The sequence below is a fragment of the Choristoneura fumiferana genome, chromosome 6, assembly GCF_025370935.1.
Source record: "Choristoneura fumiferana chromosome 6, NRCan_CFum_1, whole genome shotgun sequence".
In the NCBI taxonomy this organism is placed as follows: domain Eukaryota; kingdom Metazoa; phylum Arthropoda; class Insecta; order Lepidoptera; family Tortricidae; genus Choristoneura; species Choristoneura fumiferana.
The window spans coordinates 8,892,673-8,915,575 of record NC_133477.1 but is presented as its reverse complement, the minus strand read 5'-3'; the positions used below and the strand labels follow the sequence as shown (position 1 = coordinate 8,915,575).

The following is a 22,903-nucleotide window of genomic DNA, read 5'->3' as shown; positions in this document are numbered from 1 at the left end:
GGTACGTTATAGTAAAAAAAAGATAGTTTTGAATCATGGTCGCTGTGGTGTACAACACAGATTACTAATATGTACATGGGTGTACAATATCAATTTAAGGGTTAAACTTGCCATGCCAACAACGTGAGTAAGTCTCTACATACGAAAAAAGTTTAGGTTTCAAAATATTAATCCTCTTTTGATCCCTGTTTGAGCTTTGGAACTAAGGTCTCTACTAGAGATGCCACGAATAGTGATTTGGCCGAATACCGAATATTCGGCACAAAATACACGCTTGTCGAGCACGTAAACAAGAATAAGACCAGTCGCAACCTGTCTCCCTCTTTGCGATGCATACGGGAGCGCGGGCGGGTATTATTTCACTGTCTGTTGTTTCATTCAATTGCGAGTAAATCACGTCGCGGCAAGTTTTGTCAGATCATTATAATTAATACTTACCCAACAAACAAACAGCAAACGAAAAACAATACCCTGACCTCTCGAAATTTGCTAAAGTTTATCTTTTGTCTCCTGGAAGCAGCGTGTATAGTGAGAGGTTATTTTCTGAAGCTGGTATCATTTACGACGAAAAGCGTAATCGTTTGCTACCTACAAATGCTGAAAAGCTTGTTTTTATGCATCACAACTCACCACTGATCAATTTTACTTATTCAATTATTGTAATTTGGTAATAATACATTATAATCTTAAGTAATATCCCGTGTCTTTTTTTCATGATTTGGTATTCGGTATTCGGCCGAATATTTATTACCGAATACCAAATCATGAAAAAAGTGGCCGAATAGTCCGAATACCGAATAGTGGCCGAATAATATTCGTGGCATCTCTAGTCTCTACACATTACACCAGGGTTTCTTAAAGTGCGGTCCACGCACCCCTTAGGAGTTCGTAGCATGTGTATCAGGGGTCTGCAATAGGTCAGTCTGTAAACAATTATTTATTAGGAAATTTCCAAAAATATTTTTTGACAGGGCAGGGGTCCGTGAAATTGTTTAAATTGTGAAAGAGGTCCGTGACTATCAAAAGTTAAAGAAACCCTGATTACACCGTATTCTGCCATGGCTGTAATAGGATCGTGTCAGACACGCGACGGCAACGGTATTTGCTATATTCTTATATTGTATTCCGATCCAATTTATGATTTATGACAAGCGTAAACAAAAACGCCATTAACCCGACCATAGACATTTAGTTATGTGAAAACCTAGAACCTATTGCAAAATGATTAATCTGTTCTGTAAATCGATTATTTATTAATTTAATAGGTCAACGTATTTTTGTCTATTTTATTTATTATTCACAATACTTGATTTTATTATAAAGACTGTTTATTCAATTATAAAAGCAGTAACTATTTTTTGATTTTAAGGAAAGTAAATAAAAATCGATTATTCATCCGCGCATTAATCGATTTTTAAAATGTCAAATTTTCCTCCATCTATACGCTAGTCTATGCTACTAGTTACGTCAGATTTTGACGAAAATTTTACAAATGAAAAATAAATATTGAAATCAAGTGAATTTTGGCGAAAAAAGTGATTTAGACAACTAGTTGAAAGGCACGAATAATAGACAAATGTGTTCTTGATTTGATCCTGTGGGTGTTTTATACAAGAATTTTGATGATATCGGTTTGTTTACACTTTTAATAAATTGGATAGGCATAACGTACAGTGGGCATAGTCACATACTTTTCAATACAAAGAATATATATATTTGCCTGACACGTTCCTATTACGGTCATGTCATGATATTGTGTAATGTGTAGAGACCTTTAAAGGCCTGTACCTGTACAGGCCACTCTATTGGCTGGACCCTTGATGCCCTCATTTTATATTCTTGACCATCCGCATAGTGAGTGTTAGAGTGGGTAGGTAATAGCTATTTAAATGTATAATGTTGGCAGATATCACACAGTCCACAAAGTGCCCAAAGGCAGGCGGGGGCAGAATGGCAGATGGCTTTTCCGTCAAGGGCTTTCGCCCAACAAACGTGACGTGAATTTATACTGTGTTTTACAAATAACTCTCTATTATAGTCTTGTTTACAAATTAAGTTGGAAAAGTATAAGGCGTAATTTAACCTCTCGTATGCCAGACTCAGATATATGTCAAATTTAAGGCTATTTTTGTATTATTTATTTTAATCTGTAGAATTTGTATGCTGTGAAAGAAACGAGAGAATGAATGCAGGTTTTTTTGCTTTTTACATACGAGAGGTTAAAACGAGGGTTTTTGTGATAGGTGGAATATTGCTAGGAGACGTCAGTACCTATCGTGAGGCCTGTTCGACATTTGTGTCATATTTGAGATAAGTATGTAACTAAATGAGCCAATCTCAAGCAAGACGACTTTAAACTACTGACGTGCCAATTTGCCAAAGGAAACTTTCCTGAATTGCGGAATTTTTCATATAGGAAAATTTCGGAAACTTCATACAATTTTGTGTGGGAATTTAAACTTTCCGTTTCTTAAATATAAATAAAAACAAAAGTTGTGAAAATTTCTAGATATTTCCGAGAACTTTTCCAACTTTTTGGAAACTTTCTGCAACTTGAACAGCACATCTGTACTTTAAACGGATCTCATGATACTAACGCCATCTAGCGACATTTAACTTGTCAAGGAAACCCTCATTATTGATTTTTTTATTAAGTCCATTTTTGCATTGTAAACCAAAAACTTTCGTTGGACATCTTTCGAGATTATGTATGACACTACCGCCCAGATAAAAAAAGAGTATCAAACATGGCTGAGATGCGCCTCTGATATTTTCAAACCTTGAAATAGTCGTTCTATTCGTTTATTTTACTTTTGACAGATCATGCACGTGAAGTTTTACAATAATTTTCGGTATAATGTACTACAGAGAATACCGTACTTCATGGACGGGTACCGCCCACTTAGTGATTTCCCATTCGTAATGAACTACGTTCCATAGACTATAAAAACCGTTTTGAAGTAAATCGATTTAATAAATAAAACATACATTTAAAATTATTGTGATTATAATTTTATATCTAAATCATTTAAAAATAATAAATACATTAATATTCCTTTAGGGATTAAAAAGTTAAAACAACTAAAATAGGCACTAATACTTACTATTTTTAATTATACCTACCACGGGCGTCTCGTTGTGAGTGACAACAAACTAGCAGTTTTGCCGCTTCATAATTGACAAAATTACTAATTTACCGTTGGAAGTGATAAACATATTAACTTCACATAAATGGTTTATTTTAAAATGTAAGATACAGTAACTTAAACACCTATGAATGTTTGTAAAACAATGCAAAATGTTGAGCGAAAATAAAATATGAATGTGTTAAATCGATTAAAACTTCTTCATGAATAAAATCGATTGTAAAAAGAAATCGAATCAGTAACGCATCAGGGCATTTTAATTAGTACTCGAGGTGTCAAAAGTTAAATAAACGATTGGAAATATTATAGATACACTACGTTCCTATGGATTAAATACAAAAGTAGAATGTCGCAACAAATTTTATTAACATCACCACATAAATAAGTACAATCAAATACACGTAAAGTAAATAACAAATCTATAATTGCTACATTCAAATTTAATAAGTTTCAACAGTAGGTACCTATTGACGTAAGTTAGACTAACGTTTGTAAATTTAAGTGTAAACTTTTATTATAAATGGATTGTTTAAGGCTTCGTCCCCGCAGCGCTATCTGCCTTTATACTTAGAGCCGGCAAGGGCCTGCAAAGTGAAGAACTGTTTTAGTGCGCTGATCACCTTCACGTAGCACTTTCCAGAGCTGACTGAGGTGTCAGATTTTAATTTCCTGCATCTTATCTTTCTCCCGCCTGAAATACGCAACAAGCCTTTGCTTATACGTCTCAGAAAAAAAGTTAAAATAAAGATGGCATGCAGGAAGTCGATATTTACATGTTCTTACCATCTCGTATCGCATCTCATCGTTTATTCGCTCGCACAGGTCGCTCGGTATGTCGCTTTCGGAGACGTCTTGCAACACATACTTCAGCTGGGATGTCCTGGACAAGGAAATAGATTTCAATGCCTAATTATAAGCTACTGCGAATCGATAGGGTATTGACTCAGAATTTCATTTACTTTCAGTATTACAGTTACAGGATTCAGTAACTCAAGATTTTTATTTTCTTATTTATTTATGCAGTACATTCACATCATACATATCACAGTCATACATATCAAAGTACAGGCAATTTAGTCTGATATACATGGCAGTAATGGAGTACATAATAATATCGTCGGGTGACAAGTAAAAGTCACTAATTACCACTTAAAGTCAAGAGGGATAATCAAACTTATGCATAGCATCGCAAGGTTAATATTCCACTAATCTTTTTTTGCAGTTAGTGACTTTTGCTTGTTACCTGAGGATATGATAAACCACAACGGCAAATTTCTATTAAAATGTATTGGGTAAAAAAAATTTATATAAGTATACAAATTATTAAAAAAAACAGTTAAAAGGAAATTTAGAAAATAAATAGTACGTTGATTTTTAAATGATTGTTGTCAATTTTTCCATGCATTGGTCTATATTGAAAGTGTACGGCGTGAAGGTGCCAACTTCATTTTGAGTCAAAAAATTGGATGAAACTAGGAGACCCTCTCAGTGGTCTCAATGGTGGTGGCTCAGTGGTTCAGGCAACATAAATTAACCAACTGCTTAAATATTAGGCGTGGAGACCAACAAGTCGGATCACGTTAAATCGCAGTTCAAACCATACAAAACGACTGACTGGAAAGTTTCGTTGTACGGAAACTTTCATACAAATTTTAACTACCGTCGTTAAGAACTTTTTGAACTCCACCCGTAGATCGTCCTCACCTGAACAGCTAAAGCTACCACTACTATATGTGAAGGTAAACTGACTGTATATAGATGAGCATGTATGCGCTGGTAGCGCGTCGCGCTAGATATGGCGCATCTTCCTTCCCTCCGTAATTGTACTCGATGGCCTCTTGCTTACTGCAGCGTGAGACCACGTCGTCGTCGAATTTGCACCACTGGACACACAATTTTTTTTTTATTCGACTGGATGGCAAACGAGCAAGTGGGTCTCCTGATTGTAAGAGATCACCACCGCCCATAAACATCTGCAACACCAGGGGTATTGCAGATGCGTTGCCAATCTAGAGGCGTAAGATGGGATACCTCAAGTGCCAGTAATTTCACCGGCTGTCTTACTCTCCACGCCGAAACACAACAGTGCAAGCACTGCTGCTTCACGGCAGGATTAGCGAGCAAGATGGTGGTAGCAATTCGGGCGGGCCTTGCACAAGGTCCTACCACCTGCAAAATGTCATTGTAATGTTATTGTTGCTATGATTATAATAAAAAAGCCACGCCCTGTGAAATTCAATATAACAGTGATAAAGTAAAGTAACTGATGAACCCTAAATTATCGGAACACCACTCCCTCTGACTAGAAGTAGTCGTAATACGGCTAATAATGAATAGCATCTGTGCTTCAATTTGAATATAGCTCGAAAAAGTGTGAGATTTCTCTGATGGGATGATGACTCGATAAAGAATACCTAACCCCTCGCTCCCGTGACCAAGTGCGATATTTCGAAAAAAAAACCCTATGATTACAAAGCGTTTTCGCAAGTTCTTTAATATTCGGACAGCAAAGGAGTGGAATGCTCTGCTAGTGCTTGTGTTCCCTGATCGCTACAATCTGGCCGTTTTCAAATCTAGGGTGAATGGGCATTTATCAGGCATGCGAGCTCCATCTTAGTCGACATCTTCGCTTACTGTCATGATTGCGGTCAAACGCAAGCCTATCTCTGTATAAAAAAAAACCCTCTCCTCTGAACATGCGCATACACAGTATGGGAATGCTCCCTAAAGTTGTGAAGTACCTACCTTTCCATCGCCTTTAGGGTTGATGAACACGACGTAATGTCCGCCGTGGTTGTCACCGGAGTGGACAAGCACGGCGTGAAGCGTGTAGTGAGCTGGTGTCGGCGGCACCTCCTGGAGGTAAGGATCCAGATTGATCTCCTCGTAGAAGTCGAAACTGGGAATAAACCGTCGTGATAAGAAAGTGGTCCTTAGTTTCTGGTAAATTCTGAATTAATATCTATTGTTTATGTCATGAAAACTAATTGGATTGTGAAAACATAAAGAGATACCGAACATAATAGTAATGGTAGGTAATTAATGTTTGTCTCTAGACACATACTCTGCTAAACAGTCATGACGGAGTTGTCAGTTAGTTACTACGGAATCCCTAAGTTCTTTGGTATTATGGCTTGAACCACTACTACTAATTATTTATGAAATGCTAAATTAGTTTTTAAATTTGACGGAGGTGTTAGTTAAATGATCGTACTAGAGCTCTAGAGAGTAGTTAGAGAGAGGTAATTTGAATCAGCTGAACCAGTTTTAGTTAACTGTGCGGTGTTCGATACTCACCGGTCATTGTACTTAACAGAAGCATCTGTAACCGGGTCATACTGGAACCGCATCAGGTGCAGATGCAGAACTGGGGGGAAGACGTCGAATCGGACTCCTTTCTCCGCTTCTTGCAGCCCGTGCTCGCCTGCGTCATACTTGTTGTCACCATCGAGAAGCTCCGTGCTGATATAGTCCTTGAACGACTCGTAGACTGTAAGTTTGAAGAGTAACACGTTTAAAAAAACAGTGAAACAACGTTGCCATTCACTTGACGAAGGTATGCACAGCCCAGAGCTCATTTGGTAGTTGCTATGGCAGTAAAATTACAGTAATAGTAATAATGCCATACTCACTGTTGCTTTTCCCTTTAACACTCAGTTGAATATCGTAGAAAGTCTCAACCCGCGTGCTAGTGCAGTTAACATTTTTACATTTGATGAAAGACGTCATCTTTCCTTCAAATAATTTAGGTACAGTTCCTTCTACTACTGTCGCTTTCATCTTACTTTCTAATTTATCTAGCAGTATCTGAAAAATCAAATTCCTTAGAAAATCTTCAGTAAATAATAATTATAATAGATTTAATAATGTTTGTTAAGTATTATTAGGTGCTATTATTTATTCTAACTCTAAAGTAGCAATGTACGTTTCGTTAATGCTCGTGTTTGGGTGGAGAAATTAGTTAGTCCAGTAGCCCCATGTGGTTAACATGGTGTTAACATGGTAACATATTGAACACAATCAATGATCTAAACATATTCATTCATAAGTTGCAAAAACTGTAGTCAAAGGTTTTGACCATGAAAATAAGAAAATTATACCCGAAGGAATTCCTGGACGTCATGCTGCATAAAAGAATCAAGGGTCTCCCAACCAAAACTCTTAGTCAGCTTCTTTGTCGCGACTGGTTTATCTGAGAACTGAAGGTCGTAAAACACGCGTTGGAGTCCAAAGGCTACAGAGCAAGAACTGTCGTCCCCAGTTGTTGGAATTTTGTACACTGCCTTACGGAGTACGTTGGTGAAGAACAATGTTTGTAGCAAGGAGTTCATGTAGCAAGTGGCACCTTGATTTTTCAGACCTGAAAATGTATTCAAATTCACTTCTCTGGTCTAGTGGACGGTCAGTTAGTCTTTTCTGGTCAGTGGTGTAGTGTTAGGTACTAGAAAAGTCCATGTGAGCTAAAATGCACTTATATACCGCACGAAAAGGGCGTGGATGAAAATTTTAGAGACGCTTGAAACTTTTTTATTCGATAGGAATAACCTGTCTAATTAATAGAAATATCAGATTTTTAAGAAGCATCAATTAATTAATAAAAAAGAAAGAAAAGAGGAGGAGGTAAAGTTTTCTTTACCTCCAAATTACGGGTGGTTCAGAAACTGTGGTGGCCCAGAACAAAAAATAAAAAAAGAAACAATAGAAAAAAAACTCCTTCGTTTTGACGGGCGACTCTCTTTACCGGCCCGGATAGTACCAACATGGAAATACAGACCCTGTTTTTCATATACACACCCATAGAAGCTCATGTCAGTTTATTAATTAAATTAGAAAGGTTATTCCTATCGATAAAAAAAGTATCAAGCGTTACTAAAATTTTCATCCATTCCCCACCCATTATCAAACAGATTAATTGTTACTTATCGTAGTTATCGTAAACGAGGAAATATTAAATATTAAAACAGTGTTGCCAATTTAGCGGCTTTATCGTTAGGAATGATGCACTTGTCTTAGAGCCAAAAACCGTTAAAAATGCAAATTTGCTTTGACCGTTTGGCTTGCTCCACCCTAGGGCCGGCTCGGTTTCTAGGAGCTTTTGAAATTAAGTCTAGTGACTCATAATTATTGGATTGACAATACTGATTTAAAGGTCCTACTACGCGTTTATTACCAACACAACCGGTGTGTTTCTTGGAATCCCATGCAACGCCATGCGGGGCTTCGGCGACCACGTGAGCTTCCAACGTGATGGCATCATCTTTGACGTACCCCTTTTCTGGATTTATTAGATCTTTCCAAGATATGAAATGAGCGAAACCCCAGTCATCTTCTTTACTGTAAAATAATAAGGTTACAAAGTTTGAATGCAGAACGATCGATGCGACTTATAAACCCTACTGTTTCCTCAGATTTAAATTTTTACAATTTTGAGTAGATTTTCAGGGGGATATTCCGGCTCAGATTGATTCAATAAATCTACTTCAAAGAGTGCAGTAAAAATTGTATCAGATATCAAAGAACTATAACCTTTTCTATTCTTTGCGATAGTAGATACATCACATCTTATTAATTTGTACTCTTACCTATGATACATATGATGAAGTTTCCTGCACAAATGTTCCCCATCAGTATTGTAACTAAGCAGCTTTAGTTCAGAAAGGGCATAGCAAGACCATCCTGCAGAATCGCATTCGCCATTACACTGAAGAAATACTCCAAGAGCTTTTTCTTGTTGCCGTTCTGGAGTGGATGTATTTCGGACCAATGCGAGGATCTTCCAAGGTAAACATCGTGCATAACATGGAGGCGATAACACTTGTTCTTTTAACTGACTGATGTTGTGAACTGTGAATCGAAAGGTCACTTCTTGACGGGCTACGTCTTCGTCTTCTTTTGCTATTTCCTGGATAAATGTGTTATTTATAACGAGTAAGTTTAAATGTGATAATAATGCAAAGTTTGAATTGAAACCCGCAGAAATTTCAGGATTTGTTCAAAGGAACCATGTTAGAGCAGCCAGCAGCCGATGGCGCCAAATACGTAAAGGTTAGTAAAAACTAAATACCTACACACGTGTCATTCGAGTACCTAATAAAAAAATAAAGGTATTTTCAAGTAAGTATTAGAAAAGTCTGAAGTCTTATTATGTCTGAGTCTCACATTAGTTTTATTGTAAACTAGCTGTTGCCCGCGACTCTGTCCGCGTAGAATTCGTTTATCGCTATCCCGCGGGAACTATGCAATCTTCTGGGATAAAAACTATCCTATGTCCTTCCCCGGGACTCAAACTATCTATATACTAAATTTCATCTATAGTGCCCGGCCGCTAAGAAGTCAATCTTGACACATTGCACAATTATGAAGTTCCTGATTATTGTTAATGTCACCATTGAAAAAAATGCTATACTTACCTTTACCTACTCCTCTGTCGCACGCAAAAAGTGCATTGCATTTTTGTCTATGATTCATATTGTTAATATTCAGAAACTTCATAGTTGACTACTGTTGGCCGTTGACTTCGGTTCAGCAGCTTAGATGTGAAAAGGTAACAAACAAACAGACTGACAAACTTTCGCATTTATAATATTAGTGGGATGTTTCTTGACATACATTATTTTACCTTTGTAAACTACGTGTTTACTAACAAATGAATAGGTAAAAAAGAGAAGTTAAACAAACTTATAGTTCAGAATAAGCATAACTAAGGAAGATTATCCTGCAGAATCATATATCCGCTATTACACGAAGGAAACTCTCCAAGAGCTTTCTTTTAGTTTTGTTTGATTTAGTAGTATTAAGAAAATGTGCTAATCTCAGGTTCAATTGGATATAAGTACACACAGTTCTGCAGAAAATAAACGTGTCAGTCTTAGTTATTAATAGGTGAAATACAATAGGCTTCGTTGCCTTTTATTACTCAAGTTACCAAAGTTTGGAGCTTGATAAACAATGTGCGTTATTTGCAACTTAATTGCAAATTGCCATCCTTGTGAGTAAAGAAAGAACATGTAATGGATTTGTAAAATAACATACCCGGTTGGCTTCAACTTCTACCTGACTACCAGGTTTGGTAGCTAGTGTTTCAGCCGTGGCATTTTCAGCACTGCCGGTTTTAAACATACTCGGAGAGTCACCCAAGTACAGCTACAAGCAGTATTTAAGTTAAACTATCCATTATAACGAACATAAAAATGTACAAAAAATACTTAAGATTATGTTACCTTATTTTAAATGATAAAACATTTTTGTGGTATCAAAATGTAAATACAAATTTTGTAATTTTTGAGCCGATGACACGCGTCACTTTATGATTTTGGACGTCATGTTTTGACCAGTTCTGCATTTAAAATGAGCCATAGAGATCCTCATACACATAATTGTTTAACCTTTTTGAACCTGTTAGGTATTTTTAGAGTACCATAAAAAACGGAACATTTATAGGCTCATTCTTGTCCGTCTGTCTATCTGTCACTGCTAATTTGCTCCGAAACTACTGGACCGATTAAGTTGAAATTTGTTACAGATTATGTATGTCAGTGACCCATAGAAAAACGTCTAATGTAAATAAATGAATTTTAAGAGAAGTTTCCCTGCCGGCCGCGCGGCCGCGTTAGTTATTCGTTTGGGATATTGCTGTCTTTATCGCTCGTGACATAAGCGCTCGCAGGCGTTCCCCCCATACCTTCCGCAACAACGTCCGTAATTTATATCGAGATAGCTGTAGGCTTTTCAAGATTTGGGCGATTGAAGTTTGGGTTTCGTTGTCCTCATATTATACGAAAAGTACAGCACAGAAATCAATGATATTTTACAATCAAGATATCCATTATATTTTCTATGTCTGTGGTTTTTTTTCAATTTTTGTAAAAATGCTGTATTAGCCTGTAATTCTCGTGCAAAGTTGTCATTTTTTTTGTCGACTTTTGAACTCCTGTAATTCTGATATTACACATTTATTGAAAAACCACAGGCATAGATAATAACGTCTAGTCCATACTTTTAAAATTTCATCTATTTCTGTTGCCTAGTTTTCAAATGAGACTGGGACCACGTTTGTATGGAGAATGGAACGAAGAGACTTCTCTTAAATAAGGAGGCTACTTTTGGAAGACAAATTAGAAAATTTTAAAAAACTTTATGCAAGCTACATTTTGCTTAGGCGCAGAGCTCTACTAACACTAAAAAATACTCATAATCATCCATACTATATACTATACTATACATATAATATTATAAATGCGAAAGTGTGTTTGTATGTTTGTGTGTTTGTCCGTCTTTCACGCCGTAACGGAGCGAGGGATCGACGTGATTTTTGGCATAGAGATAGTTTATGAGCCCAAAAGTGACATAAGCTACTTTTTATCCCGGAAAAATGCACAGTTCCCGAGGGAACAGCGCGCGATAACCGAATACCACGCGGGAGAAGCCGCGGGCAAAAGCTAGTAGATATATATTTTGTACGGGACCTTGGATGCGCGTGTCCTATTCGCACTTGGCCAGTTATTTTATTAACTACTATAGAGTCAATGACCAAAATAGTTGCTACTCCCATCCTTCGACTTTCGATGATATAAAGCTGCATATTATCAAATTAACTGAATCGTTGGCCATTGTATAGTGGAACCTTTTCATATAAAATTTCATAATAACATTGCTAGATCAGGAAAAATATTATATTCACAGTGAGCCAGAAATCAAATCATTGAACCGTACGTAAAGTAATAGAAATAAAAGATTTAGGTACAGAGATATAATGTGATAAAGTGCAAAACTGAACACGAACAGTTAGCTGATTACAGAAGTCTCGTTCCTGGCATGTGCAAGTACATTAGTCAACGTTCTATACGTATAATATGTCAATTGCGATAAGTATACATACAGTTAACGTCTACTAACTGTGCTTGATACTGGATTAATTAAATCTCACCGTCAGCCAACGACGACATTATTCCGCTGAGATTGACAGATTGGCGCGGGTGGCTCTTTAATTAAAATTAATAAACACACTCATAATAAGAATTCTACTCAGACAAAGAGTGTTAAATTAAACGATGATACTAAAGGTATACTTAATATATACTTCGGTTTTTTTTTAGCATTGGAAAGAAGGTAAGCGATCTTGACTTGTCTTTTTATTGAAAAACATTTGAGAAAAATAAGTCGCAGCGAATATGTACTCGTAACAATTAGCACGGACATTATGATCATTTACGTTCTTTTGGTATTATAAAGTAATGTTACTGTATTTTTAAAAATGATTTTCAATAAAAAGACTCGTCAAGATTGTTTACCCTTTTTGTAATGCTAAAAAAAACGAAGTATAACCAACCTATCCAACTTAAAAAAGTTGAACAACCCCGACATTGTCATTTTGAAATTCAATATCTCAGAAATGGATCAACTGATTTTAACTAAACATAACTAAGAACTACCGCGTGAAAATTCGCTTTCACGTAAAAAAGCACATTGAAATCTATCCACCCGTTTGAGAGCTACATGACAGACAGACAGACATGGCATCAAACTTATATCCTCTTTTTGCGTCGGGGGTTAATAAAACATTTATTTTTGTAGCTTATTAACGGTCTCATAACAGAGGTAAAGGCTGGGTAAAGGTCTCCCCTTCTTTCCGTCACTCGTCTATGTCAAGAATATGTCCAACCATTGATTTCTTATGCATTTAGCAGCCGTCTTCTTGTCGCTTTGCTACTGCTTCGATGGCCATCCCAAGGAATCTGAGTAAAGGTTCGAGCACATCGTCATGGTCATGGGTGTCGGCAACCAAACGACCCAGTCCCATTTAAGTTTAGAAATCTTAACGTGATCTAGACAATCACATCTGCTAAGCTGGTTTCAGAGTGCTGATCCGTGTATCTGATACGATTAGATCTAGGTAAGAACACCTAAAATACTGCGCTCCATTGCCCGTTGGCAAACCTATCTGTATAAACTGCGTGTCCTTAAACATTAAAGTTTTAAATCAAATGGTTACTTTGAAGTCTGTATTTCTGTATTTTTTTAATGCGTTCCTTTATAATGTTTTGTTGCAAGTTAGGTAGTACCTACCTATACACTTAAATGATCTTTTTCGGGTACTGCCTTTTCGCAACGTAACGTTTGGCAACCGTTTCATTTCGCAAACTCTAAAAGTGTAAATATTTCAGGATTTATTTCACCGGCTATCCTTTAGTTTAGGCTAGGTTAGTTTTATAAAAATCCTAGATATTTACAGTATCAGAAATATTAAACAGTTGGGAAATCAAACAGGTTGCCAAACGTTATTCGCCAAACAAGAAAGTGCATGTTTTTATTTATGCTACAATATTTCGATGATAGGTCTGAAATTTATTTTTGAACGGAAGAATAAGTTCTAAGATGCACTTGCTTTATACAAGTTTCCCATTTTAGTTTTTACGTTCCATTCGGCTTTCGATGTTCATCCACCAGAACCTCTCATATTCTGTTTTTGATATTTTTTTACCGAACAACGGCGAAATCCCACTAGACACTGTCAAAATTGTTCTCTGATGGACAGAGCCTATTTTGTAAACTAACGAACTAGTTTTACGTTACTTTATGTTTGTTACTAAAATACATAATCGGCACAGTAAGTGCGTTAAAACAAACCATTGGAATTGTTGTCCATTTTAGGACAGTAAGTGCTACTCACTCATTACTCATAATACATTTATTTTCTTGTGCAAAGATTGTGGAATCTGTACATAGGTATACCTTGTGGATCACATTACTAGTTTGAATTATAAGTTTAAGTACTGTAAATAGAAAATGGTTTTCTAAATTGGGTATTTCGACTCTAATAATTATAGTGAAGTGGAGACCTAGTAGTTTGACCTGTAATCTCTCAAGCAGAGGATCGTGGGTGCAAATCCGTGTTTTAACCTCTGAGTTTTTCAAAATACAAGTGCAAAATTATATTTGAAAATGATTACGAGCTTTTGAGGGGAAAGAAAACCTAACTTGATTAACAAATTAAAAGTTAGTTTTTTAATGCAAGTTGTCATGGGATAACTACTAAGATTAAATATTTATTATGAAGAGTTATGAATATTGATCATTGACATGCGGGTTTATTAAACATATTGGCATTATAGCATCTACGGAACGCCAGTGTTGCCATGTGTGGCGCGCTTGACAGAGCCTGAGATCTGGACGCGGGAAAAACGAATGTCAATATCTCAAAGTCAAAGTCAAAATATCTTTATTTTCAATTAGCACTTATGAATGTCAAAAAAAAATCTACCACCGGTTAGGAAACACCTCTGCTGAGAAGAATCCGGCAAGAAACTCAACGAGGTATATATTTTTTTAAACAGATTTACAATAATTAAATGATATGTATACATCACAAGTATTTAACACAACTTTATTTTTAACACATATTGTGAAAGAAGTCTGGCCCGAGTCGACCGTCTCCTATCCTATTCCCGCAAAGATAATTCAGGGCGGTTATTAACTACCTGGTATTATCCGAGTTCAATTTCCAATTTAGGTCAATAGGTATTTACTGACTTACATAAGGTTGATTCAGATCACATCTCCAGCATCACCTGTTCTAAATCCCGTAATTCGGTTACCAAGCAAAACAGTTCATACGTATCTTCTGAGCTACCAAAATCGATAAATATGCCCATGAACTAAAACTAAAACTTATTCTGTGCTAAAACTAAGACTTATTACGGAGACGACCTATAATAATATTGGAATATTACCAATTATAGGTCGAACACATTCTTCGATTTTGGAAGAACAAATGACATGGCGGTTGATACGCTTTGCGTAATCACCACCTACCGATTAACAGTGAAAATATTTGTTTTCAACACACTGAAAGGCATATAATGTTTGTGTAAGAAAGTGTAGCGAACTGGACCAAGGGCGAATTATCGGAGGATTCGGGAAGGGATCCAATCACCCATTAGAGTCAGGGGATTAGCTCCATTAACCTTAATGGAAGCATCCAGTACTCACCGTAACGAATCCTGGGCGGTAAATAATTGTATAGCAATTAGTACAGACAATGTTGGTACATAGGAAAACTAAGTCGGGAATCGGGAGCGAAAGGCATGCTGATGGCGTTGATTTGTTTACAATTAAGGTTGTTTTTTTTTGGAAATCTTTTTGTATTTTTTATTTCAATTCCAAATTTTTTGTTACTTTTTCGGTCATCCCGTAAAACCTATATCGAAAAATACAAACTGAAAATATGCACAGAAAAACCAGAAAAAATAAGACCAGTGCAGGGAATCAAACCCAGGTCCTCGGCATTCCGTGCCGTGTGCTATACCGCTACACCACCGCTAGACAACGATACAGACACGATGCACCTTCATATCTCAGCTTGAGTTGTTTCTTATTTAGCCAACAAACAAACGTTTTTTACAACTATGTGAATAAAAGACCCTGGTGTGATACTAGAATATGACAGGTCAATGCAGTTATTAAAAAAAAATGAATTTTGAGAATATTTCAAAGAGAAAGATCATCTTTCACACATTTTCCATATATCACCAAAGTAAACTTTACTTACTTAAAGTTCTAAGCTACTTTTTTGAGTTTTATACGCAATGATTTCCATCGTAATTAATGTCCAAACATCCAAGTATCTAATGGTTGTGGATAAATGAACTCAAGTACGGAAAATTGCCTCCGTTTCTTCGTACCCGGCATTGACGTCTGCGGCAAAAAAATCCACATCGGATTCCAATCAGACTCCCTCATTTATTGCAATTGGCTGATGGAGGAAGATTTCTCTGGAAATACGGACGATTTCACGACATGCCTCGATTTAATTTAGCTCGCATCATTTTACGATTAGATTTTGGATTACTTTATATCATTGGCGATGATGGTCTTTCTGAAAGCGTTCGCCAGAATAAGTAGAAGTGGAATAATAGAACACATTTAGCGGTTTTCACAGTATTTTATCGAAGTCCTAATAAAAATAAAAGTAGCTATCCAAAGTAATCAAGTAAATACACTACGGTTTAAAATTGTTTATTAGACATTATTGAAATCAAAATTACAACTTCAATTTTTAAGTACTTTTTATGCAACGAAACGTATGCTTGTTAAAATTCTATGGGCAGCATTTTAGTAGGTTGCAGGCGAGTAATGTATACAGTGTTCTCATTAAAATTATGCCAAAGTTTGGATGCCGGTCTTAATTATCCGAGTCTTTTTATCATCAACCCAAACAAACAGCGAGTTGTTAACGAGTTCTCTTGAATCCTCGTGACTGTATCTAAGGCAAATGCTGAACTTTTTCCTTTTTTTGTGGCATCATCTTTATGCTAATTAAAGAAGAAGGAATGAGGTAAATTTTGAAGTACTTTGAGTTTTGTAATTGTTTCGCAGTTTCATTTGCCGGAGGGAACACGTTAAGAGAACAAAAAGACCGTAAGAGTTCTTTGAATTAAATTTAAACCTACTTTAAACTATTTAACGACTTCAAATAAGAAAGAGGTTTTCTGTTTGTCGAAATCTTTTTAAGTATCGCTAATTTCCATTAATGCGGTACCTTGCCCGATATTAATTAANACACGAACAGCGCCTCTAGCGCGAACGTTTGCGATGTTCGTGTTTCTATACAAATTGAGATTATAACGCGAACGCGATCGAGACGTATTTTGTAACCGATAACTTACACTAAGGGCACTGAAACATTCTGAGATACTTAAGCTTCATATACACCGTGCCTAAAAAGTCTGTGTTGCGCCTGAAGAATTTACGATATCCGTGAAGGCTTACACAACTAAACGAAAGGATTTATCTGTCCCCCTTTTAGGGTTCCGTACTGGAAGGGTATCGAATTCGAAAGGGTTGAATATGTACGTGACCTGAGGGGCTAGTACGAAACTTGAAAATCGAATTTCGTATCGCACCGTCCCTTTCACTCGCGTCTAAATGACATAAGCGTCAGCGGGACGGCAACATACGAAGTTCGAGTTTTGCACTTCGTAATATAGGTCCTGGGTTTTGTCTAACGCTGACGTTGTGCTGGTTGGTAAAGTCAAGCGCAGTACTTAATAAGTACGGATCTATTCGAAGCACTCAAAAAATATGTTCATCATCATCATTCAGCCTAGATACGTCCCACTGCTGGGCACAGGCCTCCTCTCAGAACAAGAGGGCTTGGGCCATAGTTCCCACGCGGGCCCAGTGCGGATTGGGAACTTCACACACACCATTGAATTGCTTCGCAGGTTTGTGCAGGTTTCCTCACGATGTTTTCCTTCACCGCAAAGCTCGTGGTAAATTTCAAATGTAACTCCGCACATGATTTTCGAAAAAACTCAGAGGTGCGAGCCGGGGTTTGAACCCACGACCCTCTGCTTGAGAGGCGACAGGTCAAACCACTAGGCCACCACGGCTTCCAAAAATGTTACTACGGCCTTATTGCGTCGGAATAAGGTTCTGCCCTCTTGTTCTGAGAGGAGGCCTGTGCCCAGCAGTGGGACATATATAGGCTGGGATGAAGGTTCTGTGGTACTTGGTTTTGAAACTTGAATAAGTTCATATTTTACACTTGATGTAGGTAAAATAGGTATGATGTGGTATTGACGACGACCGGATAGCCTAGTGTTTAGAGAACCTGATTACGCAGCTTGAGGTACCGGGTTCGATTCTCGGCCGGGGTAGATATTTATATGAATAATACGAATGTTTGTAATTGTTCTCGGGTCTTGGATGTTTAATTTAAGTATGTTTATCCGTTGCCTAGTATCCATAGTACAAGCTTTGCTTTGTTTGAGACTAGGTCAATTGGTGTCAAGTGTCCCATGATATTTTTTTATTTTTGTCTCTGACCGTGTACAGAACCCTCACTGCGCGAGCTCGATTAGCACTTGTCCGGTCCGGTTTATACCTTTTGTCTCGTCCGGCCTTGTGACGTTCTTGTTACGGAAAGAAGGTACTTAGTTTGAGATCTTATTTTATTACCCTACATCCTACTAATATTGTAAATGCGAATGTTCGAGTATCGTCACGCTGAAACTACTGAACGGATCAGAAACGAAATATCCAAAGTCAAAGTCAAAATATCTTTATCCAAATTAGGCTAAAGCACTTATGAATGTCAGAATAAAATCTACCACCGGTTTGGAAAAACCTCTGTTGAGAATAATCCGGCAAGAAACTCAATGAGGTATTCGTCTGAAACACGAAGAATAATTCGTGGAAATAGCCGAATCTCAGGAATAATAAATAGATCGAAAATAAAAAACTGAGACATGTCAGCACAGAAGTGGTAGTGTAGGGGTATGGCACGCAGCACGGAATGCCGAGAACCTGGGTTCGATTCCCTGCGTTGGTCTCTTTTTCTGTTTTTTCTGTGCATCCATGTCTCAGTTTGTATTTACGATATGGTTTTACGGGATGACCGTAAAAGTAACAAATTTGGAGTTGAAATAGAAATACAAGAACACTCCAAATAAATAACCAATCATAATAATAAATAGAATTTAATCGACCGCTGCTAGACACAGACATAATTATACCTCTACCATCCCAGCCTATATAATAATATGTCCCACTGCTGCAGCTGGGCACAGACCTCCTCTCAGAACAAGAGGGCTTTGGGCCATAGTTCCCACGCGGCTCCAGTGCGGTTTGGGAACTTCACTCACACTCACCATTGAATTGCTTCGCAGGTTTGTGCAGTGTCCTCACGATGTTTTCCTTCACCGCAAAGCTCGTGGTAAATTTCAAATGAAATTCCGCAGACGAATTTCGAAAAACTCAGAAGTGCGAGCCGGGGTTTGAACCCATGACCCTTTTATTTTTTTTATATAGATAGATAGAACAGCGTTCGCCCGCGGCTTCGCCCGGGTGGAATTCGGTTATCGCGCGCTGTTCCCTCGGGAACTGTGCATTTTTCCGGGATAAAAAGTAGCCTATGTCACTCTCTGGCCCATAAACTATCTCTATGCCAAAAATCACGTCGATCCGTTGCTCCGTTTCGACGTGAACAAACACACAAACACACACACTTTCTCATTTATAATATTAGTACTTATGGCTAAGAAAAGGGCTTATACTTTCATAAAAGGCCGGCAACAGGCCAATGACTCTCCTTGAGTAGATGTTATTTATAGCCGGTGTTGATAATTTCAGATCCAGATAACCCGCTTGCTAGTTTTCTCCCCCCCTCTCATAATAATTAAAAAAAAACACAAACAGTTACCAGAATTTAGTTCTGCCACGCACGTGGCACACTGGAGATTCGGATCCGAATCCCGTCAGACGGACAGACAGACAGCAAAGTGAACTTAAGACAGTCTCTAACCTTACACCCTATCCCATAGTCGTAATAGCAACGTGTCGAACAAATAGCAGATTGATCAACAAGGGACTAAAACAAGCCATAATGACTCGAGATGTTTCGCCACCCGAACAGAAGAGATAGACAGACAGACATGGCGAAACTATAAGGGTTCCGTTGTTGCCATTTTGGCTCTGGAACCCTCAAAAGGAACATACGTCCCGATATGCAGAGAGTAAAGTAACATTTTAAGAGCATGAGAAGTGAAAAATATATTCTTTGTATTGAAAAGTATGAGACTATGCCCACTAGCACGTTTCCTAACCAACCGCCGCCGTCGCGTGCCATGTTTAAGCTTGACATATCGTTCCTGACACGTTCCTAGTACGGTCATGGCTGATACGGTGTAGTAGGTAGAGACCTTAAGAACATTTCAGATTATCCGATCCGATATCGGTATCGGACGCCGATACAATATCAGGGTCAAGTAAAATGAATGAAATATGTACTTACCTGTCTTTCACATTGTCTGGCCCGATATATCGGATATCGGAGCCGACACCGATATAATGGCGGCTCCATCGGACACCTACGGGCTGTCGGACGACAATGTTTAGATCTATGTGTGCTATACAATACAATACAGTACAATAACTCTTTATTGCACACCAACACATAGCAAGCAGTACAGAAAATGGTTAGTAAATTGTGATCACGACGCACGAGCCGAGCGAGCGAAGCGAGCGTGCCGCGGCAGCGGCCGGCGAAGTGCCAGAACCGATATGGCGGCGTTTCATGATATGCCTAGGAATTTCATATCTGCCTAAACTGGCCAAATCATGAAATGGCGGCGCTTCATGATATGCCTAGGAATTTCATAATCTGCCTAAACGTCACTAGGCAAATCGCTAAACGGTGAGTTTTGAACGATATGGCGGATGTCCCTTAGCCAATTCATGAAATGGCGGCGTTTCACGATATGCCTAGGAATTTCGTGATCTGGCGGATTTTACGATCGGCCGCCGACATATACACAGAGACTATGTAAAGCTTTTTGCTATACGTGTACCTATCTAAATTGTCTCTGTGTGTGTGCACTAGGCTATCGAGCAAATGGCCGTATCGGAACAATTTTGTCGGAAATACTTACGTGAAAACAGCACAATGGTGTCGGCTATCGGGTGTCGGTGTCGACCATCGTCGTCCGATACCGATATCAGATAGAATAATCTGAAAACGTTCTTAAAGGTTCCGTTTTTTCCAATTGCGGCACAGAACCCAAAAAAAACTTCAAATTCACATTAAAATATGAATAAAACACTTACGGAATCAACAGGTCGCCCGATGTGCCGGGAACTTATCCGGGATTAAAACCACTTTGATCCGGTCACGCAAAGCCCGTACCGGATTAACAAACAAACGGATTATCTGGGATTATATAACACTAGCTTCGCGAGCCGGCTTTCCTCATGTCTGATACTTTAGCCTTTGACGGTATCGACGAGTTTCAATGGAATCAAAGAGATAATTTCTGGTAGCACCGAGTCAAATAATTTGATTCCTAGAGCCTAGATAGAACCTTTATTATCATCGTGACGTTTATGTGTTTCGAAGTGGGGGGGGAGGGGGCTACTAAGAAATTCGAAAATCGAAGAAGTACTGCCTGTTCCTCTCACTCTTGTATTAAATAATAGCGTCAGCGAGACGGCATGATAAGAAGTAGGCAGGCCACATAGCACGAGAACGGGTGGCTGTTGGGGCTGAAAAGAAGATCGCGGATCGGCAAGCGCAGCGTAGGACGCCACCAACGAGATGGACGGATGATCTGGTTAAACAGCGAGTTCACGGTGGATGCAAGCCGCTTCCAACCGAAACAACTGGAAGTTTATGGCGGAGGCCTATGTCCAACAGTGGACGTCCTACGGCTGAGATGATGATGATGATAAATCCTCGCATACCCCGTGGCGACACACCCACGCGTGGTACGTAACGTACGTGATGTAGCGTATTTTTTGTTAATTTTTAGCTCATCTCAAATATTACGAGACGACTGACCGGCACGACATAAATATATCAAACTTGGCCAACTTAATTTGAACTTGGCGAGTTGGCAAGTTAGGCCAAGTTAATTGCCTGATAACGCCTCTGGCCCTAACTCAGACAGTTCAGTATAGTGATTAATAAACAATTAAACTTAACTGTTTGACCGGCCATGCTGGAGTGACCTAATTGACAGAAGGGGAAAGTTGTTTGGCGACATCTAGCCAGCGATGTTTGCTTAGGTTTCAGTGTTCATCATCATCATCTTTTGTTTTGTGTGACTTTCCGTAATTCCACTCTCCTGTGGCCGGCGAAAGACCAGTGCTGGTTTTCAAACAGCGATATGCTGAGCCGGGACCTTTTTATAGCGGCAACATTTCTTATTGTTATTTTTACTAATTATGTGTCATTGCTGTTATAAATAAATTATTTTATTTCTTTCTTTCTTTCATCTTGGCCACATACGTCCCACAGTAGGCCTCTTCTCAGAACGAGAGGGCTTGGGTTGTAGTTACCAGGTGGCCTCAGATTTACAGGGACCAGTCTGAAAACCAGCGCCGGCCAACCAAGCCCAGCATATGCTGAGACTGGGGACCCATTGTCCCAACTTTTTGTTTCTCCCACAAAGTTTATTTATCAGTGCCTAATTTTGAGTTGTGGCAATAATAGTATATTTTTTATCGAGGGACTAAAATAAGCCAATATATAATACCTGAGGTGGTTAGCCACCCGAGCTTTAGCGAAGGTGTCCATTTATCCGAGGGTTTATATTGACTTTTAGTCTCGAAGTGAAAACTCTATTCTGTGAAAGAATTAACGCGTTTCTATTCCTCCAGTCCATAAAACTTTCATAGGTTTTTAAATAAATCTTTCTAGATTTCGGCGGCAAAAGATTATCAATTATGTCTTTTGCTCTTTGCTCGACATCATAATTTTTTTACTATCACTTGACGACATTGTGAAAATAATCAATTTATTTTAATCGTTTATGATTTACGTTCTACAAAAATTTGAAAGTTATCGCGGTAAGTATATTTTTTCCAATCAGACACAGATATAACAAAATCGCATCGGCGAAAAGTCCATACACAATCTGGAATAAATAGAATGGTACCACCTTCTATGCGGAAAAATCATAGAACTAAGACCACGTAGACTAAGAACGTAACATTTTCGTTATGAAAATGGTCCACACAATCTTATTTTATGCCAAAAAGCAAGAACTGGCTGTTTGAGTTTATCTAAGTCACTCGAACTAAATAAAAAAAATTACTTACTTTTACTCCCTAGGGACTAAAGTACTAACTTACTCCCACCTCGTAAGGCTATATTGACCTACTTTTAGAGCATGAGTAGTGAAAAGGTTTTATTTATTTATTTAGATTGTGTGTGTGTGTGTGTGTGTGTGTTTGTTACTCCTTCACAACTTCAAAACGGC

The 22,903-nt window shown here is 38.1% G+C and overlaps 1 protein-coding gene across 3 annotated transcripts; it reads right to left on the bottom strand.

The window, feature by feature from the left end:
• Nucleotides 1-3,491: 3,491 nt before the first annotated feature.
• Nucleotides 3,492-10,471, bottom strand: LOC141428608 (ubiquitin carboxyl-terminal hydrolase 7-like). Of its 3 annotated transcripts, none has more exons than XM_074088611.1 (11): nucleotides 10,367-10,471; nucleotides 10,179-10,289; nucleotides 8,729-9,048; nucleotides 8,317-8,480; nucleotides 7,247-7,506; nucleotides 6,779-6,953; nucleotides 6,444-6,636; nucleotides 5,892-6,045; nucleotides 4,896-5,029; nucleotides 3,920-4,026; nucleotides 3,492-3,837 (listed from the first exon to the last, which is right to left on the bottom strand). In XM_074088611.1, the coding sequence occupies exons 2-11, from the start codon at nucleotides 10,263-10,265 to the stop codon at nucleotides 3,698-3,700; spliced, it is 1,734 nt and encodes a 577-aa protein (XP_073944712.1). In that variant the 5' UTR covers nucleotides 10,266-10,289; nucleotides 10,367-10,471; the 3' UTR covers nucleotides 3,492-3,697. The 3 variants fall into 3 exon arrangements, with proteins under 3 accessions (XP_073944712.1, XP_073944713.1, XP_073944714.1); XM_074088612.1 differs by having other exon boundaries at nucleotides 3,492-3,730; nucleotides 3,930-4,026; XM_074088613.1 differs by having other exon boundaries at nucleotides 3,737-3,837; nucleotides 3,930-4,026.
• Between the last annotated feature and the right edge of the window lie 12,432 nt (nucleotides 10,472-22,903).

Bases quoted from the DNA above. Each gene is read 5' to 3' on its own strand.
- LOC141428608 (XM_074088611.1), bottom strand. From the start codon at position 10,265: ATGTTTAAAACCGGCAGTGCTGAAAATGCCACGGCTGAAACACTAGCT. The intron at 8,481-8,728 runs GTAAGAGTACAA...ATTATTTTACAG, and splicing joins CTTCATCATATGTATCATAG to TAAAGAAGATGACTGGGGTT. The intron at 7,507-8,316 runs GTAATAAACGCG...ATACATTTTCAG, and splicing joins GAAACACACCGGTTGTGTTG to GTCTGAAAAATCAAGGTGCC.